Below are 23,675 nucleotides of genomic sequence, written 5' to 3'. Positions count from 1 at the left end.
TTTGCTCTGATTGGCAGAGGCAATCAGAAGAGGTGGGGGGATGCCGCTGCACAGTGTCTAGCGCTAGGCTAGCTACATGTTTTAAAAAAATAAAATAAAAAAAAACTGCTGCGCCGCCACCCTGGCGATTTTAATAAAACACCAGGGTGGTTAACTACTTCGCATCCAGACCTTGTTTTCCCCTAATAGACCAGAGCAGTTTTGACGCTTTAGTGGTGTCCCTTTTTAATCAGCAATAACTTCATCTGTACTCGTGCCACTTAAATGATCTGTATATCAATTTTTTCAAGACAAACTAAGCTTTCATTGGGGGGTATTTGGTCCCAAGTAAAATGTTCCTCTCTATGCATGGGAAAAATTGGGGAAAAAAATTAAAAAAAATGCATTATTTCTCAATTTTCACCAATTTCTGTTTAAAAATAAAAAGTGCTATTGACATAAAAACTGTGGCACCAGTTATAGTCGCCTCAGTATAGATATCCATATGTGTCCCCAGTATCACCCCCCCTCCCAGTATAGCCAGATGAGTCCCCAATATCAGCCCCCCAGCATAGCCAGATGTGTCCCGTGTTTGCCACCCCCAGAATAGTGCCCCTCTTTATAGCCAGATGTGTTCCCGGGATCAGGATTACCCTATTATAGCCAGATGTACCCCCAGGATTAGTGCTGCCCCTTCATTATAGCCAAATGTGCACCTAGTATTTGATTATGGCCCCCCCAGGTGCCCAGATGTGCCAAATTCTGAAATCCCCCCTCCCCTTAGTTAATCAGATGCCCTCCGATAAATGTGTACCCCCTTTTACACATCCTACCCCCCGCCACCCATTATTGATAGCCAGATGTGTCCCCCCCCCATCAGGCAGCCCCCTCCGTGCAGAAATCATAAAAAAAACCTCCAGCAAGCAGCCTCACTCACCTTACTTTGTTCCTGCAACTATCCTGAAGTCCGAGCCTCCGATCCCCACTCTGCAGTGAGCCTCGTACTGCCCGTTACCTGGGTCCTGGCTTGATGACGTCATCAAGCCGGGACCCAGGTAGTCGACAATACGCGGCTGAATGCAGAGTGGAGAACTGAGGCTCGGGCTTCAGGATAGTCGCAGGAACGAGGTAAGGTGAGCGAGGCTGCTTAATGGAGGTTTTTTTTGTATGATTTCTGCACGGAGGGGGACAGATGAAGGATCACTGCAGTTGACTACTGCAGCGATCGTTCATGGAAGGGTGGACTAATTGGCTACAAGGGAACATGTTCCCTTTTACCAATTAGTAATGCAGCTGAAAATGCCGGGGGTGCGCTCTGAAGCACCGATCGTGCACAGCAGAGCTGCAAAAGTAGTCAGTATATCAATCTACGTCATGGTGGCTTGGAGGGTGCCACAGATTACGTAGATATACTGTAGCAGTGGACAAAGTGGTTAAAAGGAAATAAAAATAGCAGCCCTCATATACCTCTCACTCCAGTCGTCCTTTAATTAGTTTTTACTGTGTTCAAATCGCTGTCCCCCACAACTCATACTTATGGGATAGCACTGTGGCCACTGATGTTCCTGCCATGTTTATGTGCTACAAGCGTCATACTGGGAATAGCCCAGAGTGGCAAGCTGGTCTAGTTATTCCACTCTGCTGTCTGAACCAATGGGAGGGAGGAAAGAAAGATCACAAGGGGGTAGGGGGGCAGACTGGAGTAATTGGCATAAGTCAGAGTGATAGAAAACCACTTCTGTGACAGCAGCAGTAAGAAGATGGGGCAGAGCCTAGAGGAAAAGTAGTTTGGCCAGGAAGATACAGTATGTATTTTTAACATAGATACTTAATCCTCCCTGCTATATGTGTTGATTCTCTTTCACTGCACAACCAACAGACTGTGCACAATTGATTAACTGCAGCAACCAAAAGTGAAGCTGGATGTGCTGTCTGGCAGACGTATCGAAATTACAAATCTGGTTGAATGCGATTACAGATCTTTTGGGGATTAAACAATTACAGAGTAGAAAGCAGTATACTAGCACCATGTATTACATAGTTCTTTAGGTTTATTCAATGAACCTCTGCGTTTTTTTTCCCAAGCAATACACAAAACAATAAGGGCTAAATATACATATCAATTACAGAGCAACCAATAGCAAACAGCATTGAGTCTTAAAGAGGAACTCCAGTGAAAATAATGTAATAAAAAAAGTGCTTCATTTTTACAATAATTATGTATACATGATTTAGTCAGTGTTTGCCCATTGTAAAATCTTTCCTCTCCCAGATTCACATTCTGACATGTATTACATGGTGACATTGTTACTGTGGGCAGATTAAGGAGCTGTTGCTAGCTGGTCTGGCTTTAACAGACAGCTGTAAGCAGCTATTTCCTGTCTGAACATTGTTACATTGTGGCAGTTTGCCAGGAGTACCGTACGGTACCAGAGCCTCTTGTGGGAGGGGTTTCAGCACAAAATCAGTCATACAGCGCCCCCTGATGGTCTGTTTGTGAAAATCATTATTTTTCTCATGTAAAAGTGGGTATCAGCTACTGATTGGGATAAAGTTCAATTCTTGGTCGGAGTTTCTCTTTAATCAATGAGAATGGCATATCTTCAGGAGGACCTGAAAGAGAACAGCTGTCATACAGTTGTGTTCAAAATTATTCAATTTATTGTACATTTGTAATTGTGTTCAGAATGAAATCTTACAAGGACTTTTTAAAAGAACCAAATGCAACTAAAACATCAATTGTTTTTGTAATAAAGTATTAACTACTTCAGGATTCTGCATACGCATAAGTACGCCCCAGAATCCTGAAGTGGTTTCCATGGAAACGGCCGCTCGTACGAGCGGCCGTTCCATGTCAGTTCACGGAGGGTGTCTCCGATCGCGGCTCGCAGGGTAAATGTAAACACGCGGGGAAGATCTTCTCCGCTGTTTACATACATACGGCGCTGCTGCGCAGCAGCGCCGTACAGGAAATCAGCGATCCCCGGCCTCTGATTGGCCGGGGATCGCCGGCATCTGATAGGCTGAAGCCTATCTGAGGCGGCGCAGGACGGATTTCCGTCCTGCGCCACTCACAGGGGGAGGGAGGGAAGGGGAAGGAGGCCAGAAAGCGCTGCGGAGGGGGGCTTTGAAGAGCCACCCCCCGCAAGCGCAAACAGCTGGCGGCGATCAGACCCCCCCCAGCAGGACATCCCCCTAGTGGGGAAAAAAGGGGGGGGGGAGAAGTCTGATTGCCCTGGCTGCTATCCGATCTGTGCTGCGGGCTGAAGAGCCCCCGCAGCACAGATCAGCAAAACCACCCGAAACCCGGAAGTGGTTAAATGTTTTTTTTTTTTTTTTTTTTGTGATTTCTTCATTGACAATTATTCAACCCCTTAACCACTTGCCGACCGCACGCTTATACCGTGCGTCGGCAAAGTGGCAGCTGCAGGACCAGCGACGCAGTACTGCGTCGCCAGCTGCAGGCTGATTAATTAGGAAGCAGCCGCTCGCGCGAGCGGCTGCTTCCTGTCAATTCACGGCGGGGGGCTCCGTGAATAGCCTGCGGGCCGCCGATGGCGGCTCGCAGGCTAAATGTAAACACAAGCAGAAATAATCTGCTTTGTTTACATTGTACGGCGCTGCTGTAAGGCATATCGGCGATCCCCGGCCAATCAGCGGCCGGGGATCGCCGCCATGTGACGGGACGTCCTGTCACTGGCTGCACAGGACGGATAGCGTCCTGTGCAGCCCCGATCACCAGGGGGGAAAGGTAGGAGAGGGAGGGGGGAATTTCGCCGCGGAGGGGGGCTTTGAGGTTCCCCCCCCCCCCCCCCGCAACATGCCTGCAGGCAGGAGCGATCAGACCCCCCCTGCACATCATCCCCATAGGGGGGAAAAAAGGGGGGCGATCTGATCGCTCTGCGTGCACCCTGATCTGTGCTGGGGGCACCAGAGCCCACCCAGCACAGATCCCAACAAACAGCGCTGGTCCTTAAGGGGGGGTAAAGGGTGGGTCCTCAAGTGGTTAAAGACTACCACTCTTAAGATCAGGTATTGAAAACACCTGTGGATGTTAACGAGCAGCAATCAAGCATAATAAGCACCAATTAGGATGATTTAAAATGACTGTGATACTCAGCTCCTTCTAGACATTTACTGGTGTGTTTACAAACATGGTGAAGTCAAGAGAATGGTCCAGGAACACAAGAAAAGAGGTAATTTCTCTTCACAGTAAGGGCAATGGCTATAAGAAGATTGCAAAGATGTTAAACATACCAAGAGACACCATAGGAAGTATCATTCGCAAATTCAAGGCAAAGGGCACTGTTGAAACTCTACCTGGTCGTGGCAGAAAGATGATGCTGACTTCTGAAATATACCAGTTGCTTTCAGTTATATATCAGCTGCAGTCAGTTACAACTGAATGTGTAATGTAATGTCCATGTTTTCCTATGGCTCAAGTGGGTGATATTACAGTTTAACCGGCTATATCTTGTTTTTTCCGCAATTAATTAGGCTTTCTTTGGGTAGTACATTTTGCTAAGAATTATTTTTTTCTAAATCTATTTTAACAGAAAGATTAAGAAAGAAATGAAAAAATTTCATTATTTCTCAGTTTTTGGCAATTATAGTTTGAAATTAATATACGCTACCGTACTTAAAACTCATGTATTTTATTTGCCCATCTGTCCCGGTTATTACACCGTTCAAACGATGTCCCTATCACAATTTATGGCGCCGATATTTTATTTAGAAATAAAGGTGCATTTTTTCAATTTGCGTCCATCACTATTTATAAGCTTATAATTTTAAATAATGTAATAACATATTCTCTTGACATGCATATTTAAAAAGTTCAGACCCTTGGGTAACTATGTATGTTTTGTTTTTTTTTTAATTAAAAAAATGTATGTGGGTAATTTTTGGTGTGAGAGGTAAATTGCTAATTTTAAATGTAAAATAATATTTTTTTTAATTAAAAATGTATGTGGGTGCAGTTTACTATTTGGCCACAAGATGGCCACAGTGAAAAAAGTCCTGGATGCGAACGATCTCACATCCAGGAACTAAAATGCTGGGGAGAAGTTTCCTTGGGGCAGAAATTCCGCACTCTCTGGATAGAAAGCGTCAGTATTTCTGCGGGGAAGTTAGATCGGTGAATGGGAATTATATTCCCATTCACTGATCGGGGGGCAAGCGGCGGGAGCGCGCGCACCAGCCGGCGGCAGCAGCAGTGCCTATCTGGACGAGGAAGCAATAGCAGCCTGTGCTTTGTTTTTATCCCCTCCACCAATCTGCCGGATTCTGTCCCAGCAATATGAAAGGAAGAGAGGGGTTCCTCCAATAAATGTAAAATATTTTATATTTGTCATCATGCAGCTGAAAAAAGGCTGCCATTTATTATTATAATTTAGAAAAAAGATTTTATTTCTGAATTCTTGTATTTTTAATTTGGGTCCACTTTAAGAGATAAGGCACGTCTTTCTTAATTTAGCATCTCTACCACAACACGGCATAAGGTGTATTCTTATCTTCGAGGGTTTTCTATGTCAATTGATTTCATTTTCCTAACGCTGATTACAAGATACTGCCCTCATGACAGTGCTTCTTTAACTGGATTAGTCATAGTGTAATGACAACCTCCACTAAACACCTCCAATCTCTTCCAAAATCTGCAAATAATCTGCTCTTCACACACGGTTGCATTTTGCAGCCTGGAGCAGTTGGGTTCTTCTTCTTGTGGATAAAAAGAACACAAACAGTTTGATGCAGGGCAGACTCCGATTACATTCCTATAAAGTGAGCTGTAGACACCTCCAGCTTCAGCGCTTTTTATTAAATTCCTACGTTTCCAGATCCATCTAACAGCTAAATTGCAGAGAATCTCAGCTGCATCATGGGCTGCGCTCTGTACTTAACCAGACACTGTAAAACTAAATTACACAACTCACTAGCAAATAAAACCGAAGGAATGAAAATTAAGTGTCAGTAAAAAAATGGCAAGGCTCCTGTGTCTATTTAGCAAGTCTGTCTCAAATGGGCAGGACTTGAAGTAGGCGACATATCCAGATATAGGGAAAGTGTTTCTGTGGTCAATAGAAAGTATAGCGCTTACAGTTGGACATTTTGGCCTCAATTTACTAAGGGCAATTTGGTAACATAATTAAGGTCGGCAAAATACCGCATTCAGTATTTTACACTTTTTTTTACCAAATTTACGAAGATATTCCGTGTGCAGTAGAAGTTAATAATACAGAAAAAATATGCTTCAATTCACTAAGCCCTGTTAAGTAGTCTCACCAGCTGTGGAGCAGATCAGACAGGCAGCTATCAGTCTTCTTTTACAAGTCTGTGCATGAGACTTTCAATTTTCTGTCCAGTGCATCCCCAGCATCCCTTTAGATGTTCGGCTCTACAAACTAGAGAGAGCTCTTCTGTGTATCGGTGTACAGATAAGCACATCTAAAGGGATACAAGCAAGCCTTTTAAAATGTCTCCTTCTCCTGCTCTGCCGTTCTGTAGTCCTGCCCGCCAGAGTATGGGATCAAATGGGGTGAGAAGCTGGGCTGTGTGGTTTTCCCTATTGTCTCTCTGCTACATCTGTCAACTTATATCACATGGAGATTGTGAATAACTGGCTGGTCAGAGCTGGCGATAAATACCGAACACTTTTACCGATTTAAACTTCTTCAGTTAAAAATCACATGAGGAATAAAACCCCTATATTTCTATGCACAGAAAATACACATATACTCAAAGCGAACTTAGCACCATCTAAATACAATGCACTTCCCCTAAAGGAGGTATATAACTGATGGTGGCTTTGTGCGGGGACAGCGGTAAATTTACTTATCTACTTAGCCTCCATCTCCACAAAGGCATCCATCTTGCAGCTGTCATGACAACACTTCAAATGGGGTGCAAATCCAGCGTGTTCTTGGCCCCTGGTGTATGCTGGGAGATGTGGTGTACAGGTCATTGGTAGAGAGGGGAGCTTTTAAAATGGATACCTGCACATGGTGGCCCCTGCTGGTCACATAATCTATGATTGTGAGCCCTCTCTCCTGTCTATGGCCATATGTTTCAGTTTTTGCTACATTTGGCATTGCAGACACAGGTGCAAGTATCTGCATCTTTTTATTGGCTGACAGGCTGTGTGCGGACCAATTTAAAGTGGCTGTTGTTGGTTATATTCAACAGAATGACCTACAATGCAGTATGGTAAAACAAGATGCCACTGTAAAATGTAAAGTGCTGCAATGATCTCTATGGTATTGTGATTTCCTGTATTCATTCTGTGTTCTAAGTAAGCTGTATTACCTGATGGTGGTGTAGATTATCTCTCTGCATGTTTTCCTTCAGTAAATAATTGTAACTTGTTATACTGGGTGCCCATCTGCATGTACAGAACACTCTGCTCCAACAGCTGCCTTGGAGTGAGCATTCACATCTTGTGTTTGGCTAATGTGGTGTAGGCAAGTTATTTTACCCCTGCTGCCTTCTCCCTAGTCCCTGCTTTAAATATCTTTATGTACATTGTGCCCAGGTTGCTTTAGGAGCTGTCAGCCATACTAGCTCAGAAAAGAAACCCACATATATAAGTAGATAAATACTTGCTCTACTTACATAACATATGTATTGCACTGTCCACATTTTAATTTTAGTGATTTTTGTATAGTAAAAAAAAGAGAAAATCCTTCTTAGGATTCTCTTTTTTAACTGTGTTTATCTTGAAGTCAATCCTGATGTAATTTCCTCCCTTACTCTCCTCTGCCCGTCCTCCTACCAGTCTCCAGCCACTCCCACCCAGCTCTGCAATAGAAAGTGCATTGTCTCAGCATGACAAATATTAGCCAATCAGAGAGGAATAGAGGTGTGGGAGGGGGGTGGGTTTAAGTCCCTGCGTCTTATGGTCCGAATGTGCAGCTAAATGCATGGCCGAAATTGCGTGTCCCCAACCAAGTACCTATAGAGCGTAGCCATCCAGCATGATTCAAATCCTCCTGTCTCCTACTCTGTCTCCAGCATGTTCTCTTCTCTGCGACATGCTGCGGGGGGGATTGGGAATGCTGCCCATCCTGGTGAGTCCCTGATCTGCCTCTGACAGTTCCAACAAGCTGGTCAGGCCCCCCAGCATGTTTTCTTTGCAGCTGGAGTGCTGGCCGCGGTGACGTAACAGCACTGAACACATGGCATCTGGCGGCTAAAACACGGCTAAGCACGGAAGCTGCGCCTTTCCGACAAGCTGGCCAGGGACGCCAGAATGTTTTCTTCCTTGTAACATGCCGCGGTGAAGATCAGGAATGCTGGCCGCCCTGGTGTGTCCCTGATTTGCCTTAGAAGCTCCCGTAGATGCGCCCTTCCGTCAAGCTGCCCAGGCGCCCCATCACGTTTTCTCCTTTGCGACATGCCGCAGCAAGGATCGGAAGTGCTGGCCACAGCAATAAAACAGGCATCTGGCAGCTACAACAGGTAGTGCATAACAGCCGTTTTCTGCCCACAGGCTGACAGCAATAAGCCCCAGTGTGTGTCCCCGATCTCAGCAGTGTGTTTTCGGCACGAGTGCTCCTATCCTGCTGCCATGCTGGCCACACCCACATCTTGTCATAGACTTTAATGGAGGCCTTGGAGGATTTGTACAGCAGGTCTTGAGACACAAAGAGTAGTCCGAGTTAAAGCATTCCGCTGGAGGATGAAAGAAGATGAAGAAGAGGAAGAAGAGGACTTGCAGGCCTTCTCTGGTGAGATCTTCTGTGGCAGTTATTAGTTAGGGTAGCTGGAGGGGGGGGGGCAACAGGGGTTAGTCTAGGGTAGTTAGTGTAGCCAGTGGGGCAGCAGGGGTTAGTCCAGGGTAGTTAGTGTAGCTAGTGGGGCAGCAGGGGTAAGTCTAGGGTAGGTAGTGTAGCTAGTGGGGCAGCAAGGGTTGATCTAGGGTAGTTAGTGTTGCAGGGGTTAGTGTAGCTGGGCAGTGTAGCATAAATAGAGACCACTGAAGGAGAAAAAGTCCACAAGACGTCCCTGCACCATAGACACACCAGGTTATATATATTTTTTTCCTCTGTTTTTGTCCTCTAAACCTAGGTGCATCTTATGGTCCGGATCGTCTTATGGTCCGAAAAATACAGTACCTAAGGCGCTCAGCTTTTTTAATATGTATATATTAGCAAATAGGGGCTTGTAATTATTAATGGGGTACAAAAACACAAACTAGAAAAAAATACACCTTTATTTCTAAATATATTGTCAACATACATTGTACTAGGAACATAATTTAAATGTTGTGATAGCCGGGACAGAAGGGCAAAGAAAACGTGTGGGTTTTATCTATAGTAGCATTGTTTATTTTAAAACTATAAGGGATGGAATTGGAGAAATAGGGCCTGATCCAATTCACTTTTTCTCATAAGTTTTCTCCTAGGTGATATTTTCACATCTTATTTATAAATGCCTTTTAGGCCATCAGCAAGCAAGAAAATACTCTGAATAATTTGACAGTACTTACAAAAAGTAAGTTTGTTTTTTTTTACTTGCAGAGTGCAAAAGATATTTTAAACAGAATATATAAATGATCTCCTAAGAGAAAAAGTAAATTGGATTGGGCCCATAAAGTGTTTTTCATATTTTCTCTTGTTCATTCCCCCTCTAAAATGCTTAGAAAATAAAGTATAAAACAAGATATAGATCATTTAGGTGTGATAAGAAGTAATAAAGTTATGGCCAAATGAATGGGAGGAGCACTGACAGGTAAAAATGGCACTTGGCAGTAAGGGTAAACTAGCCTGTGGGGTTAAGTGGTTAGAAGGAAATAAACATGTAAAGGGAAAGGGCTAGTGGTGTAACATATTTTCTGGTTGAACTTGATGAAAGCATGTCTTTTTTCAACTCAAATAACTACATTATGTAGCTATGTAAATATGGCAGCCACCATATGCTTCTCATTTCAGGTTCCCTTTTAACTTTGCAGAAGTTATTGTTGAAGTCCCAGACTGAAGGTGTACATAAGAAAGAAAAAACAATACTGGATTCAGGCGTCCTACTGTGCTCGATGGGCAGATTGAACAACCCTTGAGTAAGTGAATGGTCCATAGCAGGGTAACTCTGCAGTAAGTGCATGTTTTGGATAGACATGAACACTAATTCACAAGTAGAGTTAAAAAAAGAACTATTTAAGACAAACTGTGTGCGTCATTAATATTAAGTGCATATAAGCATCTGGATATTTCTTCAGCACCTTGTTTCAGCTGACGTAGCTTGCTGGTACAACTTTATTTTTTTCTTTTGGTATTCAGACTACTGTACTTAGTTTTTTTGTTATTTTTTTCCCATTTTGTTTGTTTGTTATATTTTCTCTGCTAGAGAACTTTAGCAGAGTTCACACAATGCCAGGGCATGACTGTATTCATTTTAAAGGATATTTTGTAACAGTGCATGCGGTATCTAGAAGCCTATGGAGGAAACGCATCTGCTATAGACTCCAACTTGACCGTCAGAGCGGACGCTCCTGCTGGGCATACGTATAATTAAGCCGCCAGGAATTTTGAGCGCAGGGTGAAGCCTAAAAACTGCTCACCCTGTTCCTGCACAAGTACCGGCTGCATTAATTACTATTCCCCCACCAGGCTGCCATGGACCCAGGGAGAAAGACGTAATTTAGTTGTCGAATTACACAGTTTTTAAAGTAATCTGGGCTCAGTCTTTTGACTGCACCCAAATTACTGTCTAAGCACCAGTTTAGCCATAATTATGGCTATATTTTATGGCCCACGACAGCACCGAAATCTCCGGCGCTGTTTTCCTTCGCTTCGCCTACTGGCCGTTGAAAATCCGGCTCTAGAGGGAACCGAGCCTAACACAATGCTATGATTTTACATCCTAGCCTGAACCTTCTTGCTTTTTCTCTATACCATGGTCAGTTCATTCACATAAAACTAGTTAACAAAACTAGTTCTACCTGTGTTGGAAACAGGGCTGTGGAGTCGGAGTTGGAGCAATTTTGGGTACCTGAGGAGTCGGATGATTTTTGTACCAAATCCACAGCCCTGGTAAGTATTAGACTAAGGAGTCAGAGCTATTTTTGGCACCTGGAGTAGGAGGTTTTGTACACTGAGGAGTCGGATGATTTTTGTACCGACTCCACAACCCTGGTTGGAAACCCAAGTGCCAGTGTGACAGGTTTAAAATAAAATAAAAGGAAAATCAGGCAGTAAGCGTTTTCTTTACTTCATTAGTCCATTTACTACAAACGAATCATTCAATTAAGCATTCACCCCCATTTTTATAAAAAAAGTGTCATAGGTTCAGTGTTAGCGTTTAAAGACTAAATCCTTATCCAACAGTTCTAGCAATATAGTCGTCCTTTCACATTAATCTGCCATTTTTTATTATTATTTCCTCAGATACATACATAAAAAAAATTATAGTGTAGTACATCCTGGACTCTTTATCAAACTTATTCAAACCTCAACCATTACAGAAAAAAATAAAATGGCTCCATAAAAAGGGCCTAGTTATCAGTCACTAAATCTGATGGCTTTGCTATTTTAATGCTTTAAAGTGAACCGGAGACAAAGCACCCTCATGTATTTTGCCATATATATCAGTGGGGAACATTAGAGAAAACGCCTATCCTGTTCTCGGTTTCATTCTTCACTGCTTAGTCTGCTTGTTATCAGCCCTGATAAAATCCCAAACTGAGCATTCAGTCTGGCTTTGCTCAGGAATCATTATAGCGGAGTCTATCTTTTCTGATGTCTTTTCAAGCCCAAACCCGCCCCCTTCTGGCTCTGCTATAATGACTCAGCTATAATGATTACTGAGCAAAGCCAGACTGAATGCTTAGTCGGGGATTTTATCAGAGCTGATAACAAGCAGGCTGAGCAGTGAAGGATAAAACAGAGAGCAGGGTAGGTTGTTTTCTCTAATATTCCCACTGATATATATGGTAAAATACATAAGAGTGCTTCATCTCTGGTTCACTTTAAACCAGGGGCATAACTACAAATCATGCGCCCCACCCAAGCAAAATCTTGATGGGGCTTCCCTATGTTCACAACCTTTCTCTTGCCTACCCATGGTGACCCTCACAGCCCATCTTGCAAGAGTCATCAAAAAAGTATGGACATCATAATCTATTCACTCATAAGTGTAGCCACAAAAAAAAAAACTTGATCTAAAGGATGGAGGACCTCTTTATTGGAGGGAGTATAGTAGTAGTAGTAGTAGTAGTAGTAGACGTTGGGGCCCCCTTACAGCTCTGGTTCACCCAGCGGTAGCAGAGGCCTCTCCCTTGTAGTTGCACCCCGGCTTCGAAATGGTTTATTATAAACAGGAAATTAGTAACACACTCTTCTGGTTACCAGGTGGCAGTACAGGTAGAGCACATAAAAAACTCACCATATCAAACACTATACAGTAGGCACTATGAAACCAGTGGACATTCTGTTCTTTTTGCTTCATTTGGCAACATGCAGGCAGCAAGGAACTGGACAGCCGAAAACCTTACGTTCTTTTACAGCTGGATAGCTATGACAGTTTGGTGCCTGTTAGATCCAAAGGATAGAACTTATGGATCTGGACGTCAATGAGATCAAATAATCATAACACTGGCAGAACCAGTGGAAACGTTTGTATTCAAATTATAAAGAGAAATGAAATGCGGGTGAGGGTCAGGTCAGGTTAAAATAGTATTACGCACTCAGGGTTTGAAAATGAGTTCAGTATGGGGGTTCAGTGGCCCTTTAACAAGTAAATGAACTTGACTTCAGAATTCCTGCCAGACGGATCTGTAAGACATCATAGATGCTGTTGCCAAAAACATCGGAAGTGAGATAAGTGAGGATCTGCTATTGATGTTTACCACAAATCCAACACGCAATATGGAAAAAGAAAATCAGCTTTGTTCCTAAACAACATGTTACTATTTTGACTAACATGACTGAGTTGGAAACAAATTCTAGAGTATCTATTTTATAAACAACTTGGAAGATGTTGAGCAAGAGAAAAAGACTCTCTGGCAATCAAGAGACATAAAAAAGTACCGTAATCCTTCTTCCTTTTTTTTGTTTTGTTTTTTTTGAGTAGGCGACCTTAAGAACATAAAGAAAAATGCTAATAGGTGAAAGCCCACACATCAAAGTAACCTTGTGGTGGACCCATGGAAGTGTTTTAGGATTTGGGTTTGTACTCTGAACAGGTTTTCTCCTGTCTTACCTAGCCATATAAATAGATCCTGCAGGTCTCACTCAAGCCTGCTTGCTGACCTTCCTGATGACTCATGCTGTCTGTTCTCCATCTAGACAGCATGAGAAGGGAAACAATGTTGGAAAACTTCAGTCACCTCTGTAAGAATCACATCTGAAGAACTTTAATAAGCCAATGGTCTAGCATCATGCCACGTTTCACCTGCTGGACAGTTCCCAGAAGAGCTGCAGCGATAATGGATTAGGAGATCTGGAGCCCAGCAGTAGCTCTCACGCCTGTCATCCATTGCACCTTGGATTTAGCCAGGAGGAGTACTAAGGACAGACGTCAGCCAATAGCAGAACGGAGGTAGACGGAAACTCCAACCCAGAGTCCAGGTTGTGGCCAGCCCACCCAGCGGATGATGTAGGCAGAAGTAGACAGTAAGCAGCGTGGAAACGCCAGTTATCCTGGGAGAAGCTACTGCTATATGGAGAGTGACATTGTGAAGTGGACTAGATTGTTGAGTGTGCATGGGAGGAATGGGACTGAACTGTTCATTCTTGGGCATCTGATAGTGTTAAGATCGATGGCCTGTGCAATATTCCAAAAAGCTGATGTTCAGGAACTGTTTGTGCAATTAAAAAATAGCTACTCAGGGCCCTCACCCTACTCACCTCACCTAAAAAAAATACAACACTTTTCAATAAAACAAGACCAGGTACACACAAAATGCCTGCCAAGCCCTAATGATAATGTCACACAGTGACTTCCTCCCAAGTCCTGAAAGCTTAAGGTAAAAAAAAAAAACTACAGAATCCAGGCTCATGACGACACAAATGAGGACACTTTAGGAAGGTACATTTGTCTATGTCCTCATAGGACACATACTGACCTAGAAGGGCCTCTACATGGTGTATGTGAGCATGCAAAATAATGCAATTTTTTTTTTGCAAACTAAAACCTCTGCCTTTTAATCACCTATAGGGATAGTAGTGGTTCTTGAACGGTTTTAATCGCCATGACCATGGGACCGTCAAAGTAACAATAATAGATGTCAGACTACACTTCCCAGCATTCCTGCATAGTGGTAGAAAACCTGTCCCATGTACGTGAGGTGGACTTGCACACAGGAAGCAGGTGGAAAACAACTAAAGACCTCCATCTGCTAACAGATATCTGGAAACTATTGAGGCAGCTGATGTCTATCTGTATGGATAGGTGCACAGCTGCAGGCAGGCAGAGCTACACAATGGGTTTATGCATTGTAAAGGTTTAGTACCTAAGGCAACATTCATAATCAACTTATTGAAATGACTGCTTTGACAATCTATCATATATTACCAGAGATTAGGTTTAAAATGGGGGGAGGGGATTCCATGAAATGGCGATATAACAACACCCCTCACCTGCCCCCCAATACATACCGCCTGTTGGAGCCTGCTGATAAATGCATACCCTGCCTGGCATTACATCCATGCATCTGCCTACCTGGCAACTTCTGAACTGGTCACTATAGCTCCAGGTTCAATGGGGTCACATGACAGTGAACTTAAGGTGCCCATACATCTGAAGATTATGAGCAGATTCGACAAAGAGACAAATTTATCTCTAATCGAATCTGATTAGATATAAATTTGTCTTTTTGACGAAGCTGCCCATATACTGCAGGCCGATTCCCGTCCGATCTTAGCATGCAATTTTCAGGGAATCGGCTGAGCCGGTCGCATCCGCCCCCCTATTGTATAATTGTGTACCAACTCCCCTCCCCCCCCCCCGTGTGTGCATTATACATTACCTGTCCTGTGTCAGCCTCTGTGTGGTGTCCGTCCATCTCTCCGGGTTCTATCAGTCGCATACATGCTGGCGGCGGCGCATAATGTCTGATGTCAGACGCTATGCGCCGTAGTATGCGTGTATGCAGTTGATAGAACCCAGAGAGAGACAGACGGACACCACGTAGAGGCTGGCACAGGACAGGTAATGTATATATGCACAAACGGGGGGCACATTTATACACTGGGGGGCAGCGGCGGGGGCAACGTCTTTTCGTCATCACTTGTTACAAAATCAGCCGCCGTACCGCCACAAACCCAATCAACCAACTTCTGCCCCGACATCTTGCACTAAGAGCAATCGACTAAGCCCGAAATTGGATGCGTCGGTTGGGCCTGCACTTGGTGGCACCGTGTTCAGGTAGGCTTATATGTGGGGATACACAGCACCTCTTTCAATTTCAGGTTTAATCGGACATTAAAAAGCAACCCACAAATTCATGTGTATGTATGTGTGTGTATGTGTGTGTATGTGTGTGTGTATGTGTGTGTGTGTATATGTATGTGTGTATGTATATGTATATGTATATGTATATGTATATGTGTGTGTGTGTGTGTGTGTGTGTGTGTGTGTGTGTGTGTGTGTGTGTGTGTGTGTGTGTGTGTGTGTGTGTGTGTGTGTGTGTGTGTGTGTGTGTGTGTGTGTGTGTGTGTGTGTGTGTGTGTGTGTGTGTGTGTGTGTGTGTGTGTGTGTGTGTGTGTGTGTGTGTGTGTGTGTGTGTATATACACACATACATACATACATACATACATACATACATATACACATACACACAGAAACTAAATGTTGCACTGATAATACAGACTTTAGAGAGACATAAGGAGGAGATATTTTCAGGGGAAAAAAAAAGTGTCTGTTTGCTTTTTTTTACCTTTTCACTTGATTGTCTTCTTTTTTTTATTTGAATAAAATCTGTTTCCACCTTCTCAGCCAGCTCAAGTTTTCTCTTGTTGCGCTTAAAAGCGGCTAAACTTAACTCTGAAAGATAAGATGGATGAACAGAACTATTAAGCAGCTTATTAACTTCCAGCACAATAAGCCAATGAGAAGTGACCAACAAAAAGATTCTCTTAATTCACCCCACCCAGAAAGCAAAAGATAGGGTTAGCAAATGCATGCTTCTAGATGCTAATTCATTTAAAAGGAGAATTCCATGAATCGGGAATTGCATAAATAGGAAAAACATTTGTCATTTATACGAACTTGGGTTATTTTCCCTTCAGCAGCAACGTTTTTTATTACGGTTGAGCCAACTGTCTCCAAGGACTGCCGGGCAACTGGTATGGTTTAGCAGGAAATAAATATTGCAGCCAATATTCCCTTTAAATTCAGGTGTAATTTAAAGGGAACCTGAAATGAGAAGTATATGGAGGCTGCCATTCTTATTTCCTTTTAAACAACACCAGTTGCCTGGAAGCCCTACTTATCTATTTGGCTGCAGTAGCATCTGAATAACACCAGGAGCAAACATGCAGCTAATCTTGTCAGATTTGACAAAAATGGCAGAAACACCTGATCTGCTGAATGCTGGTTCAGAGTCTACGGCTAAAAGTATTAGAGGCAGAGGATCAGCAGTATAGCCAGGCAACTGGTATTGCTTATAAGGAAATAAATATGGCAGCCTCCACACCTTTTGACAAAACTAAGATTCAACTTTGGGTAATACTTTGTGGAATTTTTATTTAACCAGCAGCTGTGTTAATTTAGTCAATGATTTCCTAGACCCTGCTTCCCACTTCCTGGGTGTAGTTAATAAGAACATTAACAATAATGTGACAAGACTTTATACTCAAGTACAAAGTGCTGCGGAGGATGTCAGCACTATTATTATTTAGTATTTATATAGCGCCGACATCTTCTGCAGCGCTGTACAAAGTATATAGTCTTGTCACTAACTGTCCCTCAGAGGAGCTCACAATCTAACCTCTACCACAGTCATAGTCTACGGCCAATTTTTGGGGATGTGGGAGGAAACTGGAGGTCCCGGGGGAAACCCACACAGACAAGGGAGAACATACAACCTACTTGCAGATAGTGACCTGGCTGGGATTAAAACCAGGGACCAAGCACTACAAGGCAAGAGTGCCACCGTGCTGCCCATAATATAAATACTAAATAATAAAGTTTATCACTAAATGGCCATTTCAATTTGTCCCAGTGTGCATCTTTGAGATACACGCCGGCACATGCATGATGCAAACAAAAATTTAAAAATTGTTACGCAAATGTATTGATTTACAAAGTTCACAGACCAGTTAAATAATTTTTCCCAATTACAAAATAAAATTTTGCACTACATCTAAACTACCACTGATTTACTTGATGATTGATTTGATTTTTTATTTTATGCCTGACAGTTACACTTTAACCATTTGGGGACCGCTGATGGTAAATCCTACGCCGCACTTGAGACTGTCTAAGCCTGATGCGGCATAGGATTTATGCCACCTGCCATTTACGCTCCCGACGCGATCGTGTGCACTCAAGAGGGGAGATTAAGCGGTTATATGACAGCTGAAATCTCCCCTCAGTGAATAGGAGCCATCGCGATTGGCTTCTGATCACATGATCACTACAATCCGCCGACGATTAGAGCAGCAGCGGTAGGAGGGGGAGAAGAGGATCCACTCACCTTCCTGATGTCCCCCTGGCGATCGTCGCTCCCCTCCACTCTGGGCAGCATCTCTGCTCGCTCAGACGTAAGTGTCGGGTACCGGATTGATGACGTCATCAAGCAGCTAACCCGGAAATTAACGGCAGTGCGAGCGAGGATGCCGGCCAGAGCGGAGGGGGCTAGAGCTGCTCATTGTTGGAGCCTGGAAGGTGAGTAAAGGCTGCTGGCAATACGGGGGACACCTGGCCACACTGGGGACACCATGTTCAGCTAGCCCTACTAGGGATCCGGTTACCTGCCCCCCCCCCCCCCCCCCAATGCACCCCCCTCCCCGCATGTAAAATGGGCTGGTCCTTAGGCAGCCGTCCCCAAAGGGTTAAAGGTATTCTAAAATTCTTACAATAAAAAGCATACCATTCTATCCTAGTCATTATGTTCTCCTGGGCCCCTCTGTGCTATTTCTGCCACTCCCTGCTGCAATCCTGGCTTGTAATTGCAATGTTTATGCAGTGTTTACAAACAAAAGACATAGCAAGTGATAGGCTGAGAGTAGCTCAGTGTGTGTCATACAGAGTGCGCAGGGGGCCTGGAGAGGGTGTGTATAGCTTCTATCCAATCACAAGCAGCACAGCACATTCCTGCCTGACTGACTCAGCCGGACAGAGCCAACAGAGGAGAGAAGATTAGATCATATAACAGAGATAATACAGCCACTGTGTAACTAGGAAAGGCTGCAGTTAGACAGAGCACATTAGAACAGGTATAGGAACTTATAGGATAGAAGAAATAAGGCTCAAATTTTTGTTACAGAGTCTCTTTAAGCACTTCTTTATCTGCAACAGTTTAGAGATGGATTTACACTTTTCTTAACTGTAGTACATCACTAAAAATTCACGCTAAATTGCAGTTATTAAGTAGGATTTAAGAATTTTCTTATTATGTAGAACAATTCCCCCTGCTGGTTATTACTGTTTAAGAAGAAAAAAGTAATGTTTTGATTAATCTAACCCACTGTCCATTACTCTTTTCTGTAACTATATAGTAAATAATTATTTGTTCAAAAAGTCCTTATGGAGTGGGCTAATCTATTGGAGCAGGGGGGATATTTTTGGATCAGGCCATTTGTGTGCCTGGATCAGCGGGTGTCTAATAGTCGTCAATGTAACATATCGGAATTCAGGTGCCCAGGCAGGAGGCACGATGAAGATACTAATAGCCTAATGGCTACAGTAGAAGCTGATCAACTACTACATAGGGATGAGTTACACTAGCCAATCCCCTATTTGTAGACAATTGCTTAGAATACCAGAACGGCTAGAAATTGTGGTTGAGTGGGTGATGGGGGTTAGCATTAGGTTGTAGAGCGGTAGGTTATTGGTAAGTACTAGTAGGGGGTTATTGAGTATAAGAAGAGGGGGGTTGTTTTCGGTAGAAGAAGGGATGTAAAGTTAACAGATATTTGTATAATTGGCAGCACTGGGCACCTATCTCACTTGGCGGCAGCCCTATAAATAGTCAACAACTCAACTGTACTTCTGCTTAAAGAGGGAAAAATTATAGTCACCAGCCTTAAAAAGGAACGGTAACCAAGGATTGAACTTCATCCCAATCAGTAGCTGATATCCGCTTTTCCACTAGAACTCTTTACCTTTTCTTGGATAGATCATCAGGGGGCTCTGTATGGCTGATATTGTGGTGAAACCCCTCCCACAGTGTGATGTCAGGCCCTAGGTCCTGACAGTTTTCCTTCTGTGAGTCTTGTTGCATTGTGGGAAATAACAGCTGATTCCAACTGCTAAACAATCAGTATCTCCCTCTGTGCATATGTATATCTATAAAAAAAAAGTTTTAGTCTAACACATTTTTAGGGAGTGTGTTTATAGATAATGGCAGTTAGTGCTGTCTGTGTTTCATGTCTGGCAGTAGTAAAGAGGATTATGTGCAGGCTGATTGTGGATCAAGCAACTTGAACAATTACATGGCAAATATAAATCATTTCTTGATCTCTCCTCTATTTTTAAACTTCTCACTTTGCAATGTATTGATTTACTTTTTCCCCCTTCCCCCGCTAAAATTCCTATTTCATAAATCACCCTCCATGCAACCTGAATGCCTGTTAAGAGGCAATGTAAAGGAAATAGAACAGAGAGCAAGTGGTCTGTAGTAGTGACAATAAGCATGGCAAACAGTGCAGCACAAGTACAGCTTCCTTGTCTGAGGGCTTCTTCATATGGAACACAATCTGCTCCTAACAGAAAAAGTATGACTTAATAACAAACACAGCTTTCTTTCAGCACGAGCCATATCCGTATGTAAACCTGTGACCTGTCTGATGAGAATTATGTCATGTTGGCTAATAGGATTCCATGCATAGAATGTTCTACAGCAATATTTGTCTAACAATTACATTCTGTGACAGGAAATTAACAGTTCTCTCTGTCTTTGGCATTAGGAAGGAGACAAAACAAACGAGCGGCGAGCCCAGATGAAAGCCGTGGCGGCGAATATCACTCCTTCTGGCAGACATCTATCAAGACTGTGCAAAACAATGCGCAGGACAGAATGAGACGATATAATCGCTTTCAACTGTCTAAATGTAAATAGGCAATATATGACTTCCCTTTTGATTCTGGAATCCTCCGCCGGGATACTTAATTGATTTAACAGTAAATCCATATGTTCTTCAAAACGTAACATTGTCACTGTTTTTCTTTTAGACTCATTAACTGTTAATTATATTAAAGTATTTAAGCGCTTGCATTTATATGTTACGCATTTGTAGAGAGAGCTCTAGAAAACCGCCTACAGAGTTCACATAACCATCGGATGTGCAGCCTGGATCCAACTCCGCAAAGGCCTATTGTGTGTAAAATCTTTCCATAAACATAGAAGCTTGGACCAACCAGGCTTGCATGTTCTTTATTACAGCCCAACTGAGGGGCAGTGTTGCCAACTCATCCCTTTAAATACGGACGCTTATGAACTATACATGTCTTATGGCTAGTTAGATGCAGTTTAGGCACTGATTATCTGTGAGAAGCCCCAAAACCTGTATAACTTAGATGTGTCAGTATTTAAAGGGATGAATTGGCAACCCTGCTTAGGGGAAAAATGATTTCAGTTTTCAATGTTGTGGGACAGGTCTTTTGCATTTTTATTTCTGTCTGAGCCTTGATCTATGACAATTTCCATCACTTCCTGAACCAAATAGGAACTGGGAAAATGTCTCCTTAAAGCAGATCAAAATTGAAAAACTAACTATAACAAGTAACTTGTCTATAATCTTATCTAAAGTTTAGATAGTTTACACAGCATATCTAGCTGCAAACCGCTTCAAAAGTTTATGATTATTTATTCCTGTGATACAAGAAGGGCAGCCATGTTCTGTTTGTCACATTGTCACAGGCTGAGGGCTGGAGATGCTATCAGCTTGCCTGTGTGTAAATTCAGTCCCCTCTCCTCCTCCCTCCTCCTCCCCTCTGCCTCTGAAATCAATGGCTAGTAACCTCCTTCTCCTGCATTGCCGCCGTGGTGGGTACTTACTTCCGGTCGTCTTGCGATGCGGCTCAATATTACTGCTACGGGAATCGGATGCGTGCTGCGAAAAACTGCAGCATGCCATCCATAATTTGCCCCGGACGGTCGGACCGCGACTTTAAATTCGCCTCAATGGAAACTATTCCATTGACTTACATTGGAAGCAGTCTACATGCGGTGCCATGCGATGCGATCGCATGGCACCACGGCTAGTGGAAAGGGCCCAAAGGTTGATAAGAAAACAAAAAGATGAAAGTGGGGAAGCGCAAGAGTCCCATTTTAGTCACCTCATGTCGTTGAGTCTACCAGCTTTAATATTAATGGCAAAATGCTCTTTGGATTTCTCTTTCCAGAGAGAAAATGATCGTAATAAAAACCTCCAAATGTTTTAAACCCTTTTCACACCTTTCAAAACTAAAATAATGTATATTTTCTGGAACTGGTTGACTTACAAGTGACTTCCTCACTCACACCTCTTCCTATGCATGGTCTCAAGACTTCTCAAGTACTGCTCCTAGTCTCTGGAACGTACGCCCTTCCTTGTCCTGTAAGGGTCCTACTTTTAAAGTGGACCTGAACACAGAACGTCTCCCCTGCTCTAAAAGCTGTGCAACAGCATAATAACCTTTAAAACTAAAAACATTTCTTTGTTACACCGGATACAAATCCTAAAATAAATCTGCACTGTTTCTTCTTCCTGATTTATGGAAGCAGACATATTGTTAACCTCCTGTGCCTTCAAATAGCCTTATCTGCCATCTCTGCCATAGGCAGTCATGTGACACAGGGGAGAGATCAGATTACAATTTGTAATTAGACACAAATGAGGGGGAATTAAACAGGTTAAACTCTCTAAATACATACAGGGTGCATTTCTCTGTGTATTTCTTCAGTCCTGTGAAAGAGTTCAGGACTACTTTAAAGGGAACCTGAAGCGAGAGGTAAATGGAGGCTGCCATATTTATTCAGAGACACTACTGATGCGTGAAAGATCAGTTGGATGGCCAGGCAACTGGTATTGTTTAAAAGGAAATAAATATGGCAGCCTCCATATCACTCTCACTTCAGGTGTATTTTAAAGTGAACCTGAAGCGACCTAAAACAAAAAGACTTAGATACTCACCTATGTAGAGGAAAGGCTCTAGATCACAAAGAGCATAGGTATCAAACTCCATTCCTTAAAGAGAATCTGTACTCTAAAATTCTTACAATAAAAAGCATACCATTCTATTCATGATGTTCTCCTGGGCCCCTCTGTGCTGTTTCTGCCACTCCCTGCTGCAATCCTGGCTGTTAATTGCCAGTTTTAGGCAGTGTTTACAAACAAAAGACATGGCTGCTAACCAGAGTGTGACAGGCTGAGAAGAGAGAACTTGGAGAGGATGTGTAAAGCTTCTGCCTATCACAAGCAGTGCTGCACATTCCACACATTCCAGCCTGAGCCCGACAGAGCCGACAGAGGAAAGATTTATTACAGAGACAGTGCAACTACAAAAGGCTGCAGTTAGACAGAACACATTAGAACAGGTATAGGAACTTATAGGATAGAAGAAATAAGGCTCAAAATTTTGTTACAGAGTATCTTTAAGGACAGTATCCATGCCAGTGTTTAGGATTGAGTAGGAAATGGAGAAATGACTTCTACTTGATGAACCACACCTTTCCTGATTCAGTCCCATCAATTTAAGCTTTGCCAAAAATGTGTGAAGACTTTAGCCCTTGAGTTTGACATCCCTGGCATACAGCCTTCCTGAGCTTTCAATGCTCTCCTTCCACTGCACAGCGTTAAAACTCTTTCTCACTCCAAAGGGGTAACTAGAAATCACTGAGCCCCCCCCTGCGTAATTTTGGATGCCCCCTTGCCCCCCCTCCTTTATCTGCACAGGAGAACCAATGTTATTCAGTTGGCTAGTGCCCATGAATGTGTTTTGCCCATGTAGATAAAAAACAGATAGCAGTGAAGCATTGCAGGCATTACATTAGCATCTGTGATAAAACGTGCATGTTTTCACACATACACACACATGGGGCTTGATTCACTAAATTGTGATAACTCAAATATCACACGTTATCAAAGGTGTGCTACTCTGATAAGGCGTGTTAACTCTCATAAGGTGTGATATATTTGATAAGGTGTGATATCTTTGATAAGGTGTGATATCACGATTTAGTGAATCAAGCCCCTAGGGTGTAGAAAACACATACAGAAAACCGACGGACGAGTGTGCGCCCAGCCTCAGCTTCTTATTACACTCACTCTGTCCATCTCTAATGGAGCAGACCTGGTGCTACAGACTTCTCCAGCATCACAGCATCACTACAGTACAAAGCACTTGGCTAAGTGTAGAGAAGTTGGAGGCTGGGCACTCTACGCAAAGGGCCTGCAGCACACTGGAAAGGGTCTGTCTACAAATATTTGTATGATTGATGCCTCATCAGTGGCTGAGCAGATGCAGTCATTAGAACAATTGTGCAGAACGTTTTTTCTCTCCATGCCCTTAGTTGTCAGTCTAACAGGGCAGGGAAAATAAAAACTTCTACCCCCAC

At 43.1% G+C, this 23,675-nt stretch overlaps 1 protein-coding gene across 8 annotated transcripts in view; it reads right to left on the bottom strand.

Annotated features, from left to right (window-relative positions):
* Positions 1–23,675, bottom strand: part of TASP1 (taspase 1) — a 214,560-nt gene that overhangs the window by 128,498 nt on the left and 62,387 nt on the right. For all 8 annotated transcript variants that reach the window (XM_068232469.1, XM_068232474.1, XM_068232466.1 and 5 more), the window contains one exon: positions 15,849–15,955. In XM_068232469.1, coding sequence (XP_068088570.1) covers positions 15,849–15,955 — 107 coding nt within the window. The remainder of the gene's footprint in view (positions 1–15,848; positions 15,956–23,675) is intronic.

The sequence above is a fragment of the Hyperolius riggenbachi genome, chromosome 4, assembly GCF_040937935.1.
Source record: "Hyperolius riggenbachi isolate aHypRig1 chromosome 4, aHypRig1.pri, whole genome shotgun sequence".
NCBI classification, from domain to species: domain Eukaryota; kingdom Metazoa; phylum Chordata; class Amphibia; order Anura; family Hyperoliidae; genus Hyperolius; species Hyperolius riggenbachi.
Note: the sequence above shows the minus strand (reverse complement) of the source record. Positions and strands in the feature narration are given on the sequence as shown.